The following is a 25,248-nucleotide window of genomic DNA, read 5'->3' as shown; positions in this document are numbered from 1 at the left end:
AGTAATAGCTTGACATTGTGAAGATGATACAACCGATACATTGTTACAGTTGAGTAATTGATTAAAATTTTACGAACCTTTAACAGAGCGTCAAGAAACAATTTTGGTTCATTCGCGCTTTTATTCTGTTAAATATTACAAAAATTAGTTATCTCTTCGTGCGAACAGTTAAGATTTATCAATATAGTTGCTCAGTTTAGTGTGTGTGATGTCACTATCGAAAAAGTTACCCACAGATAATTCATTTAACGCTTAGTTTGAATGGAATTGCAAGACCCACAGACTAAAATTGGCTATCAATGTCTCATCAAAAGTTAAGAAAGTTTTTAAACAATCAGATATGCCATAATCTAATCATGACTTATTTTTAAAGACAAGCAATTAGCAATTATCGTAGCAATTATCAAAGTACCTTCACCATGGGTTCCAATCGGTCTAGGGTTTTTGGAAGGTTTTTTTATGTATCCAGACGGAATAGATACTTTAGGCTAATATGTCAAATGGATTAATGGAAGCCAGAAGGCGAAACTAACCAGCCTTTAATTTTTTTACACAATGAAGTCGTCAATTGTATTACTATTAAAAGCGTCTTAATTCCATACATATTGTGTGCACAGACTTGAAATAGAATAAGAAGACTTCTTCTGTAGATATATTCGGAGAAGGATGAAGCTAAATGATTTTCAACTTTTTCACGTTGTGTTATTCCTCATCAATCGTGTACTTTATTTTTGTGATGGCTCGGGTAGGTATATATGTGATAAAACTGCGGATGTTTGCAACATGGGTACTATAGTAATAATGTGTTGTGGGAAATATTCACTTTTACAAAGCACTAAGAAAGCGTAAAAAAAATAGTTTCCATCTTGAAATTGGATTTAATACGAAAACTGTTAAATAAGGGCGGGAGGTGGGGCGATTTAACCAAACTGTGCCAATGGTGTGGAATCTATATTACCCCGTGCTTCAGTAAATCTAATCTCTGCAGTAAGAGATGGTCGTCTGGAACGGAGGAGTATTTGTACTATTTCATGGGCTTTGTCACCCATTTTCATCTTAAGTTGTTGGTTTGTGAATCAAATTGTATCCCCACAAGGAGGGAAAATATTGGAACAATAACGACATTGATGTCTTCTTTGCAGTTTTATGCCAAGAACCATCTCCAGTACCAAATGCTTACAGGGAATGGTCTGGAATAGGTATGACCGCGGAGGTGAACTATACCTGCTATACCCACTATGTATTGATGTCGGGTGATTTGGTGAGGACTTGTGTCAATGGTGTTTATACAGGAGATGAACCTGTTTGTAAACGTAAGTTTAGGCTATTAGATTATGTATTCGATGTAAAGGATCGGTCTAAAATCATTTTCGGTTTAAAATCTTACCCGGGTGTTTTGTACAACCGTCATCTGACATCCACAAGCCCCTTATACAATCTGAGAAAAAAGGAATGGATTTGGTGCATTCTGACACATAATTCAGGACTATAATGTATAGAAAATGATTTTTTTTTAAAGTTGTTTAGAATAAAGAATACGATTGGGGAAGCATATCATTCACTGACAATATAATAACACCATAGACAATGGCACACATAATCTAGTCAAAAAACACGCACAATGACCCATGGATTTTCAGACACGAGTCACGTTTCCAGTGCCGATATAATATCACAAAAGGCAATAACCAGCGTGAACAAGTAAAAAAACCGCGCTAAACCGGAAGTAAACAATGATGAGGTATTGCTACTTTTGCGGATAATAGATTATGGACCCATCAGATTAAATTTGGCAGGACATCGAAGGACGTGAATGGATACCATCATGTTAAAAGCATTGCTTTACCATCAGTAAAGTGAGTATATAAGAGACATTTCTCAAGTTAAATCATTCAATCTACAATAAGGATATATGTACATATTTTCAGTTGATTGTGGAGTACCAAGAAATCTGGAGGGAGCTACAGTTAGTTATCCTTCAACTACCTCAGATTTAACATCTGTATCCAAAGCCAAATACGACTGTTTACCAGGTCTTAAGGTCAAGGGGAATAGTAAAAGTATATGCAATGTACACAAACACAGATGGTGGAACACCAAATTTGACTGCTATAATGGTAAATATTCTGTATTTCCTAAACTGATATGTGATAGACAAGTAGTGCTAAACATTTTCTACTCGGATTGTTCATGGATAAACAAGGTAATCCTGACACCTTTCTCCGAGGGACGTTGCCGGATAACCCCGTAAATATGTAAATAATGTAGATATCAACCAATCGAATTTCAATTAAGGAAAGACCAACCAAGAAAATCTCGAGATCGTGACATGAACGACATGAACTCTGAATATACTATAGCTTTATAAATCACTTCCTCCTCTTTCAGACACCGAAAATATTGCTGAAGGATGTAAAGCCTTTCTAGCTGATGGAAGTAACGTGGACCATGTTGTTGATGGTGATACTACATGTAAACCGCTGACAGATACCTCTATTGATATACACCTTAATGATACCTATAAAATAATGAAGATCTTTATTGTACATAACTTAGGTATGAAAACAATGACCAAAATACCTTCTGCTTGTTTTACTGTGACCACAATTCCCTATGCACGTATTAATGTTACCAAAATACCCTGTGCCCGTATTAATGTGACCAAATTTCCTGTCACCAACTTACCTACAACCATCAGAAGAACCCATGACATTAATCTGGGATAATAGAGATATATTAATGTCTTGTTTTATCGAATTTAATATAACCAAGACAAATCGCAAAACGAAACCCAAAAGCTAAAACAACATCTTAATATAAATTTCAGCGAGTATTAATAAGATTTCTGTATCAGCTATACAAAACAGTACAGGACTAGAAAAAACTTGTGTTGAAATGGACTATGGTGATGGTACCGTGGGAATAACCAAGACTTTATACAGCTCCAAATTTTATGCCAGTGCAAAATGTTATGGTGATATAGTTAGAATAGTCTTGACTCTATCAACCACCTTGTCAATATGTGATATCATGATATACGGAAATCTTTTTATAGGTAGGTTGTTCTTCGTTTTGACTGAAACTAGCTAACTCTCTGACACTCTGATAACTATTTATTTTAAAACAAGGAACATTCGTCAGTTTGATAATACCACCAGCCAATCAAATTTCTGCTCTCTCCATCGCTTGGAACAAAGGGTGCATTTAGTGTCTAATGCTTCTCATATGCTTTTCGCCTCACAAAATCCCATCGCTCGAGAGAGCAGAAATTTGACCGACTGGCGGTATCATCAAACTGACGAATGTTCAAGAAGACCGTCTTTAGACCCAAACTGAAGTTGCTACGATAAGAAATATAAGCTAAATAAAAACGGAAGGAAAGTTTGGTCTAATTTTAATTAGACACATACATGTGAGCAAAGCGTCTAACGTGGATTGAGATCAATTAATATGGTTTGCTTATATCTTGAATGTGTACAATTTTAGGATTTTTTTTCTCAGTTTGTGAGTTTGTTGCCTTTCATTACGGTACTTATTTTTTTAAATATGGGTATGTATTCTTTATGTAGTAATTCAATAAGGTCTGTATTGAATTGTTGTCAGAATTTTTATATGTTCAAATTTACAATTTCACTGTTTATTTCTGTTGATCAAATGCTACCTCTGCAAATTTGGACACCAATCCGGAATATAGAATATGCTGATAACTATACTCAGCAGTATCAGTTAAATTATGTATTTATGTAATATTGGATTTCTAAAGGTGATTGTGGTCAGCCGGCAGTGAAATTTGGTCAGACTGTAGAATATACAAATACAACAGAAGGCAGTACAGCTCTGTTAAGCTGTGTACCTCCATTCTATCCTGAAAATAATCATGGTGTTATAACGTGTCAAGGTACAGCATGGACATCATCCAAACTGATATGCACAGGTAAGCTACATCAGTTTTTAGATTACCGAAAATGTAATAAGTTTATAGGAGCTGAAAACCGGAATTTGCTATTTTGCCCCTTTCCCTTATCGTCCCTCCTTAATTTGCAACTTTCACTATTCGCCTTTTACCCATTTCGTCCCTTCGTTCTTCACCACTTCTCGGTTCGCCCCTTCACACTTCGATCCCTTTTTTTAATGTTAATTTGCTTATTTGTTATTCAAATCCATTATTTATTTCAGTTCTTTCTGTTTATTCATTAATAAGCCTTTTTAATGATTTCTGTCAAAACATTTTGTAAATGGGAGGTAAGGAATGACGCGCGCAAAAACGAAAAAAGGGTCGACTCGGAAAGTGGTGGAATGGGAATAGATTGGGGGACGAATTAGGAAAAGGCGATATGGAAATAAACCGAAAAATTGACCATTTTAATCATGATGTATATTTTGGATTATTTTAGACAGGCATGATAATATAGCTGATGAAATACCAAATAATTTATATGATATGGTTCTTGATAATAATTACACTACTTGTGTTAATATCGGCAGTTCTAATGGTATTCCTAGCGAGTGGTCAATAGATCTTGGTCAGGATTATGAAGTTAACAGCTTATCAGTTACTTTTGGCGGTAAGAAAATAACAGGGATTTAGTCGTTTGAATATTTGTTTTACCGGCTGATAAAGCTCAATTGCAGCTATCCGGATAACTTTTAAAGCTAAAGTCTTGATGTGTGATATTAATTCGGATGGCTAAATTCAGACGATATTTCTCGAACATTTTAAAAGTACTGAAATCAAAGCAATCCCTCTTACTTCTTCAAAATGGTTAATGTTTACATATCTTTGAAGTTGATTGTGTCTGCCCGTTTTGCCAATATTCGTGGAAGTGTTTACTTCCTGTGCAAGACCAAGTATACCTTATGCTTTTACCTTAAAATCAGTTGTAGAAATGCACGCCCCTTAAAGATGGGTATCGTTATCTTTAGTGTTAAATTAAGCAAAGTATTTGATTAATTGGTGTTTCTAATGAATTATCATGCATTGTTAATAATATCATTATTTTCTTATTGCATATAAATAAGAGTTTTAACCATTTATTAATGTCCATGTATGTGTAAACAAAAAAGACTTTTTTACCTTTCTTGATCGGTCACTCATTGGAATTCTGCTGGTAATTTTCTTGTAATTTAGCTAATTATGAATTAATCATGGACATGTGAGATAAACTGGTATTTTTTTTAAGTCATTAGAACACCTCTACTCTCTATTCATATAAGTATTAGCATTTTCATTTTCATAAATGAAAAAAAGGGAACCCATCTTTAACTGAAATGCCCTTGTAGAGATTACAATATTTGAGCAAAATTATCAAATGGAATAATAAAAGATGTAAGAAGATAGCTTTAAGTATTTTATTCTACGAACTTTCGTCGTTGTTAAGGCGACTTCATCGGGTGAAAATATTCACGACGCAACTAAAGACGTTGAAACATCATAACCCTATGTTCTATCTTGTCTGTGCTAGTGATTTCTGTCTATTCACTAATTTTCCGTTTCATGCGACAATATGTCGGTCATTGTAGATTTAATCGGATCAGCAGATAGAACATAGGGTTATGATCTTTCAACATCTGTAGTTACGTCATGAATATTTTCCAAATCATTTCACCTGGTGAAGTCATCTCGACGACGACGAAAGCTCGGAGAATAAAATAACTCTTAAAAGCTGTTTCCTTACTTCTTTTATTATACAACAGAGAGTGATACGTCATTTCCTACGATGGAATATCTTCGAGGGCTTCAAGTGAAATAGCTGTAGGGTTTCTTCCAATACTTTTTTTCACTTTAAGATATGGACCTGTCGCAACCAGTTAAAGCAGTAATAGTCCATAGTTCTGGAAAGGCCACTACCTGTCAGTATGAACGACCAAAGGGAGCTGGTGTTGTGGTTGCTTTTGTATGTTCATATGCACGTGTAACTCGTAATATTAAATTAACTGGAGGAGATGAGTTAAATCTTTGTGATGTAAAAATTAAAGGAAGATATTATGATGAACGTACGTCAGTCTGATAATTATTGCCAATTATTTGATCATAACTACTTGTGAAAAGTGACAAACATGGAAATTCCCAAAAAAGTTTTGAAGCAGAACCAGACATCGGATATTGATTCTGAAAAATGATTCTCATAGCTGGAATTGAACTTTTGTCAAACAAATATATTGATGGAGTATACGTTTAAGATGTTCTACTGATTCACAATGTAATAATTGCTTGAAAGAAAATATACCAGCTCAAAAATGCTCAAATAACCATATATATTTCGGGCTACATCTCAACAATGGCCGTATGAAGTTGTAATATTAGGGCTTCCCATACCGAATCGTCGTTGAAAGAGTGTAATTGCCAAAATGTTTTCTTTTTTTTTTCAGCTCTGGAATGTTACAATTCTTTTAAAGGTATAGATTATAAAGGAACGCAAAATGTTACAAGTAATGGGCGTGTGTGCCTTCCATGGGTCTCCATCCCCGAATACAGTTCAACCATTGAAAACTTTCCTGATGTATCCTATGATGAGACCGGCAATCATTGTCGGAACCCCAGCAAGGATGGTAGAGGCTCGCCATGGTGTTTTATATCGCCAATTGAATGGCATTATTGTTCTGTACCTAAATGCGGTAAATATATTGTCTTTGCATCGTATCACGAATATGGTTAGTAAAAGCATTATTATCCACTTCTGCGCCAAATTCTACTTCCGGTTGTTCGATTTTTTATTACAGATTCCGACTAGTCGCCAAATTTTTGCAAGGAAGTTGAGCATGAGCAATTGATAGCAACTGTGACGACACCTTTCCAGGTTTACATAGGTCGAAAAAATCCAGCAACTGATCAATTATTCTCATATTTGCCAGTCCGAAGGTCGAACTAGCCCATCCTTCTTAACATTTACAACCTTGACCTCGACAGTTATGATAAAATGAAATGAAATGAATGGAGTTTTACGTCCTATACAGTTATGATAAAACATGACAAAGTGTTTAATGATATTTAAAATCCCACACCCCGATGAATTTTCCGAGCGAAAGGGTTTGAAATGTCATAAAAACCCGAGGATTGAGATTTTTTTCTTTGAATAAGCAATAAGATAAGGGGCGCTACTGGTGCCCTTAAAGGTTCATCAACCAGTGAGCTAGACTTACCATATGTAAGACTAGGAACATTCGTTTATCATTGCAACTTTCATCTCTCCCCGATACTCTGCAATTCGACGAAAGTATGTCATATCTCGTTCATTTCGATTGACTCTCAGAAATACTAACATTTTCCAGAGAAAATATCGTACATGACTTACTATTGAAAACCACCAGCGTTCAAGGTTCTGTATTCATCCTTAAAACTTGTAGCAGTACCTTGTTAGTCAAAACCAACAAGAATTACGCTTGACCGAAAACTGACTGACAAGGTTTTGCCATTGGGTGGTAGAAGTGTTAAGTATCATTTTACCAAATCTGATATACAATACAAAATGTAAGACAAAATCATCGCTCGAGCACAACTTGTCCACTGTAAGAGAACGTAATCTCTATTGTTTATAAATCCAAAGCCTTCTCGGGTATAAGGGAGTCTGGAGTCAACATATACTCCCAGGATTTTATGAAATAAAACTTTCACTGTATGTTATGAGTAAAATCCCACGAAAGTAGATGCAAATCTGAAATCTCTGGGATTTAGTATATAAAATCCCAGGTTTTAAGTGGCGAATATTCCGCCAGAAGTATGAGATGACTTCACCAGAGGTTTAAGTAAATAGTCAGTCTGGGGGGAAAATTCAACGATTGCACGGTGTTGCCCGTTTTCATTCAAAATAGAACTTTGAACTATTTGTTTTTTTTTTCAAAGATGACATTTGTCTCAGAACGTCAGATGGAATGAGTTATAATGGAAATATGACCAAATCTGCTTCTAATAGATTATGTAAGACATGGAGTGACCTACAGTACAATGATAGATTTTATTATGAATTACCATCTAATAATTATTGTGGAAACCACGTATTAGATCAATCTAAACCATGGTGTATTGTTGAAGATGGTTTAAATCTTGTTTATGAACATTGTAATATACCAGGATGTCGTAAGTTATTTTTAAAATAGACCTCATCAGTTCTGTCGTGAACAATGTCTCATGTTCCATGAAAATTTATCTTTTCTGCCTTCCTTCCGCAGTCGTATATAGACCATGTCCAACAACTTGGAAATCCAGGAGATCTTTAAATATACTGTTATAAGACAGTATCATTAAAATTAAATCATACTTTCGTTCCGTTTTTTTATTTGTTCGTCAAATTAACCTTGGCCTAACTAGATGACGTCTTCTTCAAACAACCAAATTTCTCCCCGCTCCAGCGCTAGCATTTTGTGACGCGATCTTTATCAGGTCGAAAAGTCAGTTTGACGAACGTTTAAGAGTGCTGTCGTTACACCTTGAATATAAAATTGTTTATCGTTTTACCAGTGACACTATACTGAGTCATATCATAATACTGATAGTATCAAATAGAGTTGAGTGCTGGGGTGGTGGTATTTCAGGAGGCTTTAAGTGTCCCTAAATCATTTAAATTAGTCTTAATTGTACCTGTGGACTTTGATGCCTTTTATATGTAAATGATGTTCCCCATCACTAACATGTGAAATAGCTTAAATGGGTTACCATTCTGCAATTCGCTAATTCATTAATAATTGATATTTTTCAGCAAAATCCTCCAATATGGCTACTATGACATTATCACCACAATCCGTCGACAGTCGGTTCCTATCAAACGTCTATCAGTGTTTTTATCACACAGGAAGTGACGCAGTTTATTTTCACAGTAGTTATAGATCTGTGTTTGACTCAGCATGTTCAAAGACCAATGCAACAAAGATTCTATATGTGTGTTCATTTTATTTAGAAGAATGGAAAATTATCGAATATCTTTGTGGTATGTTTGAGAAATATTTTATCAAAGATGTATAGTTAAATATTTGCCTTTTCAGCTTTTAGAGACTATCTGTATCCCATTTCGGCACTCCCTTTGGATTTGTTTGATTCTGTTCGTTCGTCATTTGACTATATTATTGTTATATTCCAGATTCGGTTTCAGTTTTGTCATCTTCTATTGAATCAACATCTGCTTATGAAGACACATCCAGTACCATGGAATCGGTAACTGGTATTTTGTCCGAGCTATCATCTAGTACCATCATTGAATCGACACCAACATACGACGCTACCATTAGTTTAGACAGTGTCAGTGATGTAATTTCCAATAACAATGATGTCGTGTTCTCAACCGGAAGTTTCTCGTACATGAATACGGATTATCTGTTTGGCAGTGAAAGTTGTTGGACATGCTCTACGACTACGTCTACAATTGCAGTTTCTAGTTACGTTACAGAAGCGTTGATATCGACACAACTGGTCTCACGAAGTTGTACATGTTACTGTAGACCAAAACCATCACCTAATACTACTGATCTGGGTACTAAGTCAAATCACCTTCCTACAATGGAGAACCTTATTCTGAACAAGAGTAACTTATCACGAACATTTCGCAAGAAAAACAGTGTCCATGATAGTCGAACGTTTTCTATTGCTGTAGGCAGTGTTGGTGTTTTCATCATAATTGGTTCAGCTCTATTTCTAGCGTCCAGTGATTTTTCTAGGGTGTTAATGGGAACATCTGATATTATGAATCGGGTCAGGGCCACCACTAATACCAACGACAGTTGAAAAGAAATATTAAACAATCTGTAGTTTCCTATACATTACCAGTGTATATGACTGGCTGATTGGTTTAAATAACCTAGAACATTGAGTGTATAACAATTTGGTCAGATTAAAACACAATGAGAGTAAAACTGCATTAGAGAATAAAAATTGTTTAATATACAGAGGTATTGTTCATAACAATGATTTCAAACTAAAAGAATGAGATTCGTAAGTGCCCTCTCTGAAGTCCGAGTAATTTAGGAATGTAATATCAGCAGTTTGTAATGTGACAGGATTTATTATAGAATATAATAATAGACATACATAACAAAATAAAAAGAGTAAATTATAGTCGAATCTTCACTTCATTTTATATTATGTTAATATAATTTGTACAAAATTGCCACCTTAAAAGGAATTGAGAAAAGATTTACTACCCTTTGGTAACTGGTCATCAAAGCATGTCGATGATGATTTATTGCTTTTATATGTACCATTCCGATTTTCCGTCCGAAGTCTTTGGTTCCTGTAATTCCATGATTAAGATATCTGTATCGTTAATACAATTCAAGGCAAATAGTTATTTATGTGAATTAAGTCATAATTATTTTTTGTGGAATTACTAAAACTAAAGACATCGAAAAGAAAGTGTCTCTGGTGTTTGTACAAAGGGTAGACATCTTCTTTTGAATCCCTTTAACATCAACAATAATTGTATCATAGAGGAGTTACATGCGCCAGGGCCCGTAGCCAAGGGAACAGGAGATTTGAGAGTATGGGGTGAGTATCTATAGTCTTGTTCTTGAAAAACTACACGATTTGGCTGGACTGACTGCGGACGTTGCCATACTTTTTTTGCTTATAGCATACGAGCGTATGGAATTAAGGCTATGTCTTATTTTCGAGATTAAATGAATCTGTTTTGCCTGAATTCTTCTTCTTAACACACTTCAAGACTTCAGCAATTATATAAGCAAGAACAAGGATAGCAAGATACACGAACCATATTATCAAATTATGGGTTGCTGTCACGGACAATAGTACTCCTAATGATATATTTATTAACGCAAACACTAATGCAGTTCTTCCACAATTAAGATGTATAAATTCCCAGATTTTACGCCGTAGAGATTTTTCTTCTCCAACTGATGGTTTATGTGGACGGCTGAAATTATATAAAACTTGATTACGAAGTAAGCAATATAAACATAATGTTTTTTATCTCTTCTGTGAGATGGACATTTTTTAATACTAATAAAATACATATGAACAAGTTTAAAGGGAAATTCAGCTCCTTATACTTTGTCTCGAAATGATTTAGCTGGACTGACTCGAAAGTATTTCCATCAGATGACTTCACTCATAGTAGATCTGACAATTTTCTTTGATTACTTTATCCGTTATATTCTAACCAATGAAATCCGATTTCCAGATAGTAAGTTCAATTCATTCAGTTTCATAAACAGAATATCAAAGAATTCTTCAGGGTAAAACTAGAAATTTTGATTGTTCGAATCAGCAGGGTCTTTCAACTGAGGTGATCGATTCATTGTGGTTAACTACACATTTGATAAGATGGGTTTAACGAAGTGAATATATTGAAAGCAATACTTACATAGCGGCATTGATAGGTTGTAAAATACCCAATATCATTACAATAATACCAATAATAGCATGGGGAAACTTCAGATGATCAAATGGTACTGATACTATAGCAAATGCTAATCCACAGATAGATAACACTAAGCCAACCACCTAAAATATAGGATTGGAAAATATTGACATCATAATAATAGCCTACTATACAATTCTACAGGTTAAAAGGTTTAGAAACTTAAAACTATAAGCTTCTACTTCATTTCTGTTCGACAACTTGTGCTCTTGTAACTTACCTTTTCAGATTTCTGCAAATCAGAATGGTGTGAAGAAAGTTCCTTCAGTTGTATCACATGATTTTGACCATTGTAGTAGTTGTGGGTGTCGCGCGCGAAGCAGACCACGCTTTTTCTATTCGAAATACCCGATGGTACTTCTCTTTGGAGGTATCAACTACTATACTACCTTTACTCCCGATTTTGCCATTCTTGACTGAATTGTCCTGCATGTACCGATTTTTACCCCTTCGAGTTACTTATTCTAGAAAGCTTCTTTTGAGACCCTTTAAGTGGTTAAGATGTCGTACGATCCTATAGCAATCATGGGATACCATGCACAGTTTTATCTCTACCAAGAATCCAGGTTGCCAGACGCTTCCAGAAAAATGCTTCTTGTCATAATATTGGAAAAGGAACCGAGACCCTTGAAACGCAGGAATAGTCATAGTTTCGAGACTGTGAGATCCTTCAACGATTGGAAATCAAAATACAGAAGGCTAATTCCACCTTGATCTCAACATTTACATCTCTACTATAAAATCAACATACCTGAAAACCTCTATGCAAATGGAACCACAATGGATCCTTGAATTTCATATATCGGGCAATAAAAGCACCCCACTGAAGTAAAACACCCCATCCTGTTACCATGAATATACCATGAATTGTTAGAAAGTCTATAAAATTTGATGTGCAGTCTACTTTTTCTCCATTGTCAACATCATTAGCATTTCCTTTCAATATCCATAGATCATTCATTGCTGCCGAGCTAAATTTAAATTTGCATTGTTAACAGCATAAAACAATATCACTCGTTGTTGGAACATCAAGTACCTCGAAAAGAATACAAGAAGAGTAGTTCAATCTGCTTTCGAAATCTTTTTGTTGAGAATCGAATTGGTATTAGTTATCCTGCAGAAATAACACATATTGTGTTAGTTGCAAATGATTTCTTAAAAGCTCAAAGAGGAGTAATATTTCACTTCAATAAGAACAATGATGCTTTACCTTATGCCTCCAAACATATAAATTCCAGTTGGACCCGCCACCATGCCAGACTTCTGTCTTTTGGAAGGATGGTTATTACTCTAAAATGAAATACATCAGAAATTGTATTAATAGGCTTGATCAAGATTGGTTTGTCGACTAAATGCTTTTATGACAATAATATGTATAATAATCATATTTCTTATAAATTATTTGGCATTCCGTGTTATGGAAGGGACTTCCAGGAATTGCTAAATAATAACCCAGGCTGCCAGGCTGAAAATGTGTTCAGTCGACTCGCCGACAGATAACTCATCGACAAACCTGGATAACTCGTCGACAACATTCAGACAACTCGACGACATATATTGCTAAATAAATCATTTGAGAAAGAGTCAGAGTCCGTTCTCACTAATACGCGTTCGCTACTGTTAGTCTTCATCATATTAGAATTTTCTTGCGAACGGAACCAGGTGAACGTGTACGGAACCAGGTGAACGTGTATATATAAGGCGATGACAATAGGAACAAGGACTATAGAGTTATGTAATCTAAGAGCGTTTCATGTTGTATAATATATTAAGATCAGGATTATTTTTAGAAGTTTATCCATTAAGGTCAGAAGCGAAAAAATATTTGGTGGACAAATAGAGACTAAGATATAATTTTTCATATTCTGTTTATTTGCCCACATCGTAACTTTAAGATCTAAGATTAAAGATTTAAAGATGAAGAAAAATGAAAGATAATAATCTAAGCCTACTTACAAGAGCTGACGTTTTCCTGATGGTCCATTCATCTGTATCAGGATCAAATACTGAGATCTGGTCAGCTTGTATTCCATCAGTCTGAAATACATGTATTACATAAATAATACTTATATGGCTCTAGTTAGAAACATGAGATGGCTATCATCATGGCAAAATATCCATGGGGAAAATGATACCTAGGCCTTATGATTTATATTGGGAAATAAATTCAAGAAAAATTTGATCTGGCTTCTTAAATATTCCCATATTTTTCCAGTGCCAAATTGTCATTTAAACCGAAATGTCTTATTCTGCTGCGTTTAAGCTTGTATTTCAGAAATCTTCGACGTTGCATGGAATATTGGAATGGTGCTAAGTGAAGCCATGAATATTCCTAGTGAACATAAATTATAAAATTGTATAAATTCACAATATATTCAAGGCTTACATTGATAACGTTTTTAGATGTATCTCGTCCTCCATACATCACAACTCGTTTTTTACTGGGTGATGAAGGCAACATAGCCATTGCACCATACATTCTGAAAATTATAATAATAAGGCAGGTATTAGATTACGGACCAGAATGGTCAGTCGTGAAATATAACTTATTCTTTCCAAAAAAAGAGATGGCTATAATCCTTTTGAGGTTGTCTTACAAATTGAATCGGCTTACATTTGAAAGTTGATGCATACGGAAATAGCGTCCAATTACACAGTGAGAGTTTTTCGTAGTCAGATTGATGGTTGTTATTTAATAAACGATCTGCATTAATGTCGAATTGTACTTTTATTTTGAAAGGGTGTTAACAATACCTTGGAGCAGCACAATCAGGAAGACGTTTCCATGTCTTAGATTTTCCATATCTCCAGGAATCACCCCCAGGACATGGGCCACCAGTTCCACCTCCCCTAAAGTCAAAGATTTAATATTATTTTATATAATACATCAATGATTTAGACAATTAAAGGGACAGGTGTGCCATTCTTTTTGACATATCATACTTTAGTTTCAGAAACGGGATATTTGTGACTAAGGCAATCAACAATAATGTTCACAGCTCAAAATTTGAGCCTACAAAATTCATGTGAGTCCAGAATTACCTGCGTTTGAATGTCAAAATGACGATTCGTCATCTTTAAATAAATGATATATAGAAAAGATATATATATAGAAATAGTGAGTACAATTCCTAGTTTGAGATATTTTTGAAGGAATTATTCGATTTTCGTACATTTCTGATACTTTTGAAGACTATTTAAATATTTTCATGACTCAAATCAACCCCCCAACAAGGTCCACCTGTCCCTTTAAAAAATCCCTATATAGAAGTTCATTAAATCATACTCCTGAAAATTGGAGGTAAAAAAGTATGTTTAAGTGTTAGATCTATTATTCTTTTCAACCTGCTTTTATTCACATTATTGGGTGATCAAGCATCCGAAAAACCATCTATACATACCCCAAACAGCCACCAAACAGTATAAATTCATCTTTATCTATCATAGTACCAGTATGTAAACATCGTGAATGGGGATGACTTGGATCATAATCATTACAATTTCCACAGTTTTCTGCAATAGTTTCAATATTGTTTTTTAATCATCTAAGTCGAGCATTTTTTTATACATCCGTTTTAAATAGCAAACACAAGCTATCCACGTGAGGTAAGGTAATTGCATTATTTATAAACGCAATATGCATATAAGCAGGTTTTGCAGGTCGGATGGACATGGAAACGCGACTAGTAGTGTTATAGGCTGTGCACGTTATAGATCCTTGGGCCTGTTAAAAAAAGTTTCCTCATTGTACACTGCATGGCGCCCATCTTCATGAGCCCATCTAGGTAGAGAAAAGAACGACGTAAAACTCCATTCATTTTCCCAATTACTATGTATTTAGACCGACAAATATGACCCTACCAGTTCATCAGACGAGATAAACGGATGTGATATCGTCACGGATAGAAATAAAATGTCACATGTATCTAATCCATGAATTAATTAAATAAACGAATGAATGAATGAATAAAATAGCCACCTAATTTCCACTTCCGTTCAATAATATTGTAAGTGTATGTGTTGGGGTATCTGACTGAAGCAAAACCCATGTTTACATAGAACTCATCTGCCCCGTTAAATATTCCACCAACACCTCCATATCGAACTTCTGGTGATGTACTGTATTATCAAAAAAATATGTTGATTGCAAAATGAATTCGTTTCAATAGATTAATTATATGTATACCTACTGAGCCAATATCGATAAAAGTCGTGAGCAAATTACCAATTATCCTTGGTCGTTGACCTTGTGATCATATTTCATTTTATCTTGTGACTGATTGTGACCAAATTACGAAGTGTGACCGAATTACTCAGTGTGACCAAATTAATCAATTTGACCAAAATTATTGAGACCAATTCATATTTATATTATGAACTACTGTGATATGACTATTTTACCATGTGACAAATTTATCTCGGTGCATATTCTTGTAACCAATTTACCTTGTGGCAAAAGGTTTAGCTCCCGAAAGTAGCAAGGTCCCAAAACTCTAAAATTGTGTATTGTCGTTCGTAATCAAGACAGAGATAACTAAACTCAAGATGTACTCACCCATCTGGCTCTGGAAGCTTCTCCCAAAGCTCAGTTCTGAGATAAAAACAGATTTTAAGATAATAATTAGACGCCAGAAAATTATCACAAAACGACATGAAAATGTAATAGACTATATTGTATGGAATATTACATTTCAGTTGATAGGGCTCGGGAACCCTGAGGGGGGTAGTGGGTGGGCAAAAATGAGAGCCTCCAACCCCTCCCTTAGCGAGGTCTGAGGGCCGGGTTCCGGGAACTTTCAGAGGACCCCAGAAGCCAATAAATTTCAGATGGCCCGAGGTGCATTTTGAGCATTTTTTTCTAAAAAGTTTTCATTATCAAAAACGTCGTGAATTATAACTGAAAATATTTCTAAAGTATGTTATTTATCTATGTATCTATGAATTTGTTTTAAGATGGTTAATTAAAAACGGAGAGTACTAATTGTTAATTGTAAGTTTCGGTGATTGACTTTATAATGGCTCGTTATAATCCTTCGAAAACGCAGGAGACATAATATTTGCTCTACGATTAGGCGTTTATTTTAAATCCGTTCAGTAGTTTTCTAACAACTTCCAAAAAACATAACGAACTTAAAAACCGTGTAATAGTTTTAAATATTTTGGCGTTTAAGAATTAACGGCTGGATTATTTTAGTTAGACCCATTTCTCTAGATTTTGGTGTAGCCTACAGTTTTCATAAATTTGAACATGAGGACTCGGTCCCATGCGATGGCAACTTGCGTCACACCAGAAGGAAACGGCGATGGGTACGTACGTTTCCCAACAGTTTATTATCAAGTAAAAGTTACAAACATAGCTTACAGTATATCGAATCTCCAAATATCATTGAAGAATACTTTGTTAGCTCCTTCCCCAGTTGATATATAGAAATTACCATTGCTAAAACCGGATACCATACTGAATCTGGCTTCAGGTCCATTTGTAACAACCACCTCTTTCCAAATACCTACAAGTTTAAGATATTTGATTCAACAGCGTGCCTTATAAAGCACCGCGGAGTTTTATAATTGTCATCCCAGTATCGAGTGTAATCATTCTTTTTCCTATCCTGTGGTAATAGTGACTAAGGCAAACAGTGCTTGTAGGTTTCGTGTAGATTTTAAATAGTTGTTTTTATAAGATTTTTAAAGGTATTTCTTTACCACTATAGTGATGTAAATGACAAGCATAAATCATTTATTATGTCTTGGTTTGATTAAACTCTTAGCATCTAGTACCAATGAATTTTTTTCTTTATCCGCCAATTCATCGAGTCTTTAGGCGAGATAATGTAATAAAATCCATGCTACTGATACCTTTCACAATAAATACATGTATCTCTTAGAAACCTAGGACTACCATAACCTTATTAGATACTGAATTATCTTTATACGACAATAAAATTTGTCGAGTCTTTAGGCGAGATATTGTTTGATAAAATCTAAATCTATCTACTAAAATCTATAAATACATGTATCGCTCATAGGACTGGAACTACTATCAAATTTTATCTTATCAGATACTGGATCGTCTTTATCCGACAATTCATCGAGTCGTTAGGAGAGATAGTGTTCAATTACACCTATGCTACTGATGCCTTAACAATACAATAATACATGTATCACTTATAGGACTAGAACTACCACGAAATACTATTATTACATACTGGATCCTCGTGGCCGACAAGTCTTTCGGAGAGAGAATGTTTAAGAAGTTATTTTACATAAAATGCCTTACCTGAAGTCACGTCATAAATCCAGGTATCGTTCATAGGACCAGGACCACCTCCAAATACTATAATTTTATTAGACGCGAGATCATAACCAAACCCCATACTAACTCTAGCACTAGGTGCTATCCCAGCACCATCATGTAATCTCTCCCATTCTAATTGTCCTCTAACACAGACTACCAACACAGTAAACAACACACATGTTGACACAGCCATACTGTAATTAGATGTTAAATCAATTCTAAAGCATAGTTACTATATAAACAACTTACTCTAGGTCATATACTAGGCTGCATTGAGAAATCAATATACATGGATATACTATTCCACATGCTCATATAGACAGCGTTATCAAGACAAACTGTATCCGTATTATCCTGTGCTTCTTTACCTATTTTTCTATGTCGTGTGTACTATAATAATATAAACAACTGTATACTAAGCTATAGTGGGAAATCAATAGGAAATTAATAAATTCTAGGTTATAAGAGAATGACAATGGATTTTGATATCCTTGTTTATACGACTAAGTCATACTTTCGGCTAAGACGTATAAGAGACAATATATGTCATATTTTTGGCTTAGACATATAAGAGATAATGGACATCTTGAACGGAAGGAAGTCATTACATTATTTAATAAGGAGTGTTTTCTTTGCTGAGACTAAACAAGTATTACAGAAGCATAAATATCTGAAAACTTAAAACTTATGTTGAATATACAGATAAGTTAAAAATCTTACCTTTGGTCAAATGACATCATTCACACTATATTTCACATTTGAATGAGTATATTTTTCTACCAACTTGTTCTATGCATAATATAATACTATAATGTGAATTACCCAAGCGCATCAAAACTAATATAGTACGAAAACGTCTACTCTACTAGCGTGGTGGTTTAGAAGGTTATTAATTGTGACCTGTGATGTCTAGCTAAAACCTAAAAAAAAGTGTGAAAATAAACTTATATCTATGGCTTCAAATTCCTTTCATCTCAAACATGTTTGAAAAATTGAAAAATGCGATAGTCTCATATATTTATCTCGTAATTTTTGATGTTCTTTAACTGATGTCGTCACACTGAGAGAAATCTAGAAAATTGAAAGGACGCCTTGTGGACAAAACGTTTTCTTGACTACTTTACTGACATCAAGGATTATAATAATTCGTAATGGAAGAATTCGTAAGTAATGGTATGAACATATCGGACTAATGAATAGTCAGCAAAATAAATAAAATGGTATTATGTCCATGTTTTTGCTATGTCATTCATATTCTGATGTCTGTGCCTTTGCTTCCGAGAGTCGTCCTAGTGTCGGCATTCACCATCTAATACCTAAGACACACTGACCAAACAAATATTGATGTGTATATTGATTATTTTTTGAATGATCCACTTTACTTTTATTTTTCAGGAATCGGGAGATAAATTCAATACGCTACAAGTCTTCAGATATATTATGAGATATGTTAATTATTAAATAAATATATTTGGGTGGGATGACAAAGTATTGCGTTCACTATGGAAAAATCATTAAAAAAATGTGACTCATAGAATTTTAAAACGTATCTGTAAATGTAATTTATTTATTTATTCACTCATTCACTGCAGTAAAGCCGGTTTTACAAGTTCGAATGAATTCTTCATTTTGTCAAGTCATGGTTATAAAAACGACATACAAACCTAAACAAGTATGATTTGACAAGGATGTATGAAAAAACATGATTTTCGAGATATTCCTCTTCCTAAGTTTTCCCGAATCGTTTCTTGTCATTTAGAAGTCCAAATCGAGATTGGAATTTCAGACTCCCAAATTTTGGCGTTTTATCATGCCCTAAATATATCAAGATAGGCCTGTGAATGAAATTTCATCAAGTTTGAAAGTGTAAATTGATGTATTTTCAAATTTTCAAACTATATACTCTCTTTTTTTGTAACACGTCAGGGAATTTCAGTCAAGGTATTAGACGAAGTTCGTAATAGCTCGACATTGTGAAGATGATATTGATAATGAGTTAGATTTTCATGATTTCTGATAAAATTTATTTGCTATTTATTACTAAAATATCAAGATAAATGGTCGATTCCTTTTCCTTCATGAAAACTGCAATACCTTTTCTTAAATAGTTTTTTTTATAACTCCAAAACATTTTCAGAACAGTCCTAAGCCATGAAAGCTATGGCTGATATTTTACACCGTACTTCGGGCCGAGTGATATGGCCTAGCTCATAATGCACGGAGCATGTTTGTCATAGTCGAACGACTAGGTAATTTTTCCTCTCGACTATTTTGGCCTGTATCACCGAGCAGATGAAAAATGAAATATAACAAATGTTACTGACAAAACCACTATGTTAACCTCAAGTCAAAAGTTTGTTTCCGTTCTATTGGTTCTACATTGCCGTTGCTGTCGATATGCATATTAGGATATTATCAACACCAGCATCTTCACAATGTCAAGCTGTTACGAACTTCGTACTAATTCCTTGACTGTAACCAGCTTTCTTATATTACGGATTGTGGCGATTTGATTTGATTGTACGCTAGGGAATACAAATCAGAGTCTTCGACAGAAGGCTGTATTCTGGTAACGTACAATCCATTCATATCGGATCATTTACAAACTTCCATGATACAAAAAAGGTGTCTTGCTGTCAAGGTATAAGTTTATGATAACTTGACATTCCAAACCCAAATTATGTCACCATAGCAGAAAAGATTTTAATTAACTAAGGTTAACTAAATATGTATAAGAATCCAGTCTTTGTTTTGTAAAATCATCACTAGTCTTATCATGTAATAGAAAGTAGGCCAATAATTCAAGGTCAAGTGCGGGAGTCATTTTGACCGATCTTGATCAACGTGTGAGAGCATTTCCACATGACTCCACAAATAATATATTTAACATGATGTCCTATGTCATTCTGGGGTTGATAGTCGAGCTAGCACCATGGGTATTTTAAAGGTAACACTACTGTTAGGATGTGTTACTACAGTATTGGGCGTGACATCTGAAATTCTCTCACCATTAAAAACTTCTGGAGTTGATGCTGCTTTAATTATTGTTCCTGGTGCAGATATTAAAGGTGGAGCCTACAGACCATTAGGTATGTTTCGCTCACAATATTGAAATACTATGGCGTAAAGTGATTTTCAAATCGAACAATCAACGCTCTTCAACAAGCAATTTGTTTTGTAAACGGTTCCAGGAGACGTGGTTTGAAGGACAATAAATATGCGTTCATTTATTAGGTATTACCTCCAATGTTAAGTTATTTGTAATGATATTTGGTTAATTTCGTTGGGGCCAATTTGCGGTTCATACTTCGTTACGTAAGGTACCTTCTACTACTGAAGCAGAAAAGTACATGTCAATTTTCATTATTTGGCTGAAGTATTTGTAATCCTGGATCTGCTAATAATAATAGTGCTTCATCAGAAGATATCCAACATGTTTACTGGGGGTTAATATTTGCAATGCTTTACTCCGGAAGCCGTTATCAAATCTATAGTCTACGAGTTACACCCCTTTGCCAGAAAATGTCTCGATTGTGATTAGATTATAAATAATTGTAATATTCATCAAATTGGACAGGTCATTATTTAATTCATTTGAGGAACGAGATCATTAGCATGTCACATGGGTCACCTGTGGATGCTGGAAACTGTCATCAAGCACAATTGATAAAAGTTTCAAAGTCTTACAAATTGTAAGTCTAGGTCACTGGTTTATGAACTGACCTAGTCTTGCAGGCACGAGTTGCGCCCCTTTTTTCATTAATATTTTTTCCAACCTTGTCTGTTTATAAGTCAGAAAAAAAACTTTCACTCAGATTTTTTATGACATAAAAAACAATGTTCATCGTAAATTCATTCTGGATGCTGGATATTATTCTAAACATAAAAACCAGAAACCAGGAATCAGCAATGGTTAAAATCAATATCTTTGAATTCCAGCAAGACACATCCAAGAAACATCTGATTTAAAATTATGGGTCGCTTTATTGGAAGATTTCCCATTCAACCTTCCTAATCCTCTACAGTTGAACGGTGCCATATCCCAGGCTGTGTCCAGAATAAAGGCAGCAGGAATGAAAACAAATAATGTGTTTGTAGCTGGTCACAGTTTAGGGGGTAAGATTAATTTCAAAACGTTAAACCATTTCAGAAATCATGGCTGTTCACTTCGCATTTCTTTGACGGTTTTGGCAACCTTTTAATGCTTCAACATTATAGATTTCCAAATTTAGCGTAGCAACGGTCCCGATCAGGCTAGAACACTTTTCTATTTTTATCAGAAGAGACTGTCGACGTCGTGTAATGTGCAATGAGATTTTACAAAGACTTTTGGCGAGGTTCTTTAAACGTCCACAGCCTTGAGCACTCGAAGATTCGATTTATTGTCCTATCTAATCTACTGGATGACAGTTTTCATGTAAGCCATTATCACACGAGTTGGAGGACAGGGGTCTAAATAGCGGTTCACAAAGACAGTATCATCTGATAACACATCTTTCACAGTTTATAAAGTTCTTTACTTTAAGGATCCAAATAGCGAAAAGAGTTTTAGAGAGTGAAACTCTATGCCAAATGTATGTCAGGTAAATCCTGCAAAATATTTCTATGTAGTATAACAATATTTATTCCAGGTGTATTTGTTGGTAACTATGGAAAAAGTAACAGTAAATTAGTAAAGGGTATCATTTTATTTGCGTCCTATCTGACCAAAGGTAATAAACTAGCTGATTATCCAATACCAGTTTTAACTGTATCTGGTGATCTAGATGGTTTAACTAGATTAACTAGAATAGCAGATACATTTGAGTAAGTATTCATAATGAAAAGATAACCATCTTCATAAAAATTGATCTCTGCAGTAAAAATAAACCTCTTGAACCGGTGTCGCATTCTATGTTGATGGAAAAACCTAAACATGCATCCAACACGGGCAACATCCAAGCATCAGCAATTGCATTTCAAACGACTGCTACTATCGGCATCTAGGAGAATCTGACCAGTCCTTCCTCATCTTTTTTCTTATACAACAGTAAACTTTTATAAATGGCCATGTGCATTTTTACCGTTTCCTTCAGTACTATCTGTACGTATCCTATTTCTACTTTAGAGAACTTAAAGGTGATGTTGCAAAGAGAAGTGATGCTAAATATAGAACACCAGTTATCATGATGACTGGAGTTAATCATGGTCAATTTGCATCAGGAACCATGCCATCAAACGTACTGAACTATGACATTAAATCTGAGATTAGTTCCACTGCAGCTCATCTCTTGATATCCAAAAATACTGCTGATTTTATGGTGACATCTATTGGAACCGCTGGTTCAGCACTAAAGTCCGCTAAGCACAGATTAGATCAAGCTTATGCTAGAACTGATTCTTTCTTCAAAGTATGTATTTCATGTTACTTAAAAGTCAACTACAGCTAGAGATATAGCCAATTCGTTTATATGATGACCCTACCCCAGAATCCTCATAAATAGCTTCTGAAGCCGCTGTTAAAACTCTCACAGCTATCACGTTGACTATTGACTATTGAAAACGCTTTTGACAGTCTACTCTTCAACGGATTCTGTTCGTTAAACTGGAGGAAAACTGGTCGTAGGACTGTGAAACGGGATGCTGACAATTCTTATTTATATACGTGTAAATCAAAGTTTTCTTAAGTCAGAATAAGTATATGGTTTGGGATAATTTCAGAGATGTTTGTACTGATTACTATTTTAGCCAATATTGGATATGAAAAGAAATGATGTTAATCCACAAAGATCATCCAGCTGGACTATTTCAGCCCAGTATCTAATCTCTGGTCTTGATAAATCAGTACTCAAGGTAAGGTTTTCCAAATGCACTAAATACCCCAACTTTCGTTCAGGCCCACTCAGCTGATAGAATTCAGTTTCATTCAATTTTCCACAGTTACTCTGTGTACTTCTAGAAGCGACATGTTATGTGCGTATCCAACCTAGTGCGTCAAGGCGTAAAACGATAAAACTGAGTTTCAAAATGGACCCTTGTGAAAAGAAAAATGGCGTCGGCGTTATAGTTCAAGGGAGATAATTCTATAAAAATAAACAATTATTTATTAGATTTATATAAGACTACCATCAACCACTTACATCATAATACTTATATAAGTATATTGGCCAGACTTTTCATAGAACTGGTATTGTGTTCATGGTTAGTGGATCAGATCTATGCTGTGTGACGGAAGATCTTTTCATCTTGTTCAGAATGTTTCAGGTTACCAATAAAGAGGAATCTAATTTAGCGTTTCCTGTTTCTAAACCGGAAGTGAAAACAGCTTTTTCTTACGAGTCCATTAATACCCATTCTTACCTATCATACGCCAACAATCTGATGGATGTATCAACAGTTATGAGCGCACCAGACTCATTAGATGCTAAATTAAAAAGTAAAGAAGCCGTATACAAGGCATTACCTAAAAGTTATAAACCACATTCTACTGCTTCTAAGACCTGTATGGATATCAACAAGGTGGGTACACATACTGTTGATCATCGATAGTCCTAGGGTTTGGGGTTATGAATTAGGGTAGTGCAACTTTTCCCTTGGGATACCATAGCCTCTTAATCGTTTTCAAACTTATACTATAAATATGAAGTAGGTCTGTACAGAAGCAAATGAAAATATAACCAGAAATATCTCTTACACTTAAGTGGTTTAATCTTTAACACCACCGGTTCAACGTTGCGCAGATGACACTCATGCAGACTCCAAAGACTAAATACCACCAAAAGCATTGTCTCTTTCAAGTGGCCAAAGTATTATAAATGTAGATCTAATAATATTGAGAGTTCTTGATACGAAGAAGTCTTAAAATATTAATATGATTCAGATTACATGTATATGATACTACTACTACTGTATTTCAATTAAAGGAAGCATGGACTCTAGCTCTAAAACAATCTTCAAGGACAGCAGTAAAAAGATTTCACAGTATGGGGCGATCGATGAAGTTTATCAAGGATCACGTCTTCTCTACTGGTATTGATTGGATATCCTCAAGTGCATCATGGAAAGAGACTACATCAGATGTAACTTTTCAATCAACTGCACTCGTTAGTAAAGTAGATGCCTTTCCTGCGGCCTTTGCTGGTATGCACTACTGTAAATTGCTGTCCCCTTACAGAGCCATGGAATGGATTTATGTAGACTCATTGAGGAAAAAAGCACGTGATAACAGCTTTATCTTTGGATAAGTGTACAAATTAATGTTTGCTATCTTCCATGAATAAATTTATATACTAATATTCCATGTTGCGTTAGTAAAAATCTTTGCTTCTCCGAAAGAAGCATTATCGTCGAAGACTCTTTTGTTCCTTGAACGATTATAAAACGTTCCTACTCCTCTAACCCTGCATAAACCGTATACTTGCGACTTACTGAAACCCAGATCCAAGGTCCCATAATGTAATGCTGAAACTCAAATAGCGAAAATGGCGAAGAAGAAGAAGAACCATAGCAGATGAACTGAGTATCAACCATACAAAAGATAGTTTTCAGCAGCATCGGAGTTCTGCTTGTATCAGGAATTTAATATTACGTAATAAATATTTTTAGATAAAC

General features: G+C 34.9%; 5 protein-coding genes across 5 annotated transcripts; 3 read left to right on the top strand and 2 right to left on the bottom strand.

The window, feature by feature from the left end:
- Positions 1-666: 666 nt before the first annotated feature.
- On the top strand, positions 667-6,656 carry LOTGIDRAFT_152606 (hypothetical protein; the record flags this gene model as incomplete). The annotated part of the gene is made up of 9 exons (XM_009053133.1): positions 667-745; positions 1,143-1,313; positions 1,929-2,060; positions 2,389-2,556; positions 2,828-3,055; positions 3,764-3,934; positions 4,395-4,565; positions 5,788-5,994; positions 6,370-6,656. The coding sequence occupies 9 exons, from the start codon at positions 667-669 to the stop codon at positions 6,654-6,656; spliced, it is 1,614 nt and encodes a 537-aa protein (XP_009051381.1).
- Positions 6,657-7,887: 1,231 nt separating this feature from the next.
- On the top strand, positions 7,888-9,712 carry LOTGIDRAFT_152605 (hypothetical protein; the record flags this gene model as incomplete). Its single annotated transcript, XM_009053132.1, has 3 exons — positions 7,888-8,074; positions 8,694-8,921; positions 9,072-9,712. The coding sequence occupies 3 exons, from the start codon at positions 7,888-7,890 to the stop codon at positions 9,710-9,712; spliced, it is 1,056 nt and encodes a 351-aa protein (XP_009051380.1).
- Positions 9,713-10,579: 867 nt separating this feature from the next.
- LOTGIDRAFT_152604 (hypothetical protein) lies at positions 10,580-15,922 on the bottom strand (the record flags this gene model as incomplete). The annotated part of the gene is made up of 9 exons (XM_009053131.1): positions 10,580-10,856; positions 11,307-11,446; positions 12,115-12,334; positions 12,574-12,653; positions 13,320-13,400; positions 13,750-13,843; positions 14,118-14,213; positions 14,765-14,876; positions 15,919-15,922. 9 exons carry the CDS (start codon positions 15,920-15,922, stop codon positions 10,580-10,582), a joined length of 1,104 nt encoding a protein of 367 aa, XP_009051379.1.
- A 799-nt stretch (positions 15,923-16,721) lies between these two features.
- On the bottom strand, positions 16,722-17,851 carry LOTGIDRAFT_152603 (hypothetical protein; the record flags this gene model as incomplete). Its single annotated transcript, XM_009053130.1, has 2 exons — positions 16,722-16,870; positions 17,641-17,851. 2 exons carry the CDS (start codon positions 17,849-17,851, stop codon positions 16,722-16,724), a joined length of 360 nt encoding a protein of 119 aa, XP_009051378.1.
- A 2,739-nt stretch (positions 17,852-20,590) lies between these two features.
- LOTGIDRAFT_152602 (hypothetical protein) lies at positions 20,591-24,881 on the top strand (the record flags this gene model as incomplete). The annotated part of the gene is made up of 7 exons (XM_009053129.1): positions 20,591-20,747; positions 21,598-21,774; positions 22,290-22,464; positions 22,766-23,048; positions 23,386-23,490; positions 23,902-24,156; positions 24,561-24,881. 7 exons carry the CDS (start codon positions 20,591-20,593, stop codon positions 24,879-24,881), a joined length of 1,473 nt encoding a protein of 490 aa, XP_009051377.1.
- Positions 24,882-25,248: the final 367 nt, after the last annotated feature.

Source organism: Lottia gigantea (genome assembly GCF_000327385.1).
Source record: "Lottia gigantea unplaced genomic scaffold LOTGIsca_2, whole genome shotgun sequence".
In the NCBI taxonomy this organism is placed as follows: Eukaryota; Metazoa; Mollusca; class Gastropoda; family Lottiidae; genus Lottia; species Lottia gigantea.
The sequence above is the reverse complement of the archived record's forward strand: the minus strand, read 5'-3'. Positions and strand labels throughout refer to the sequence as shown.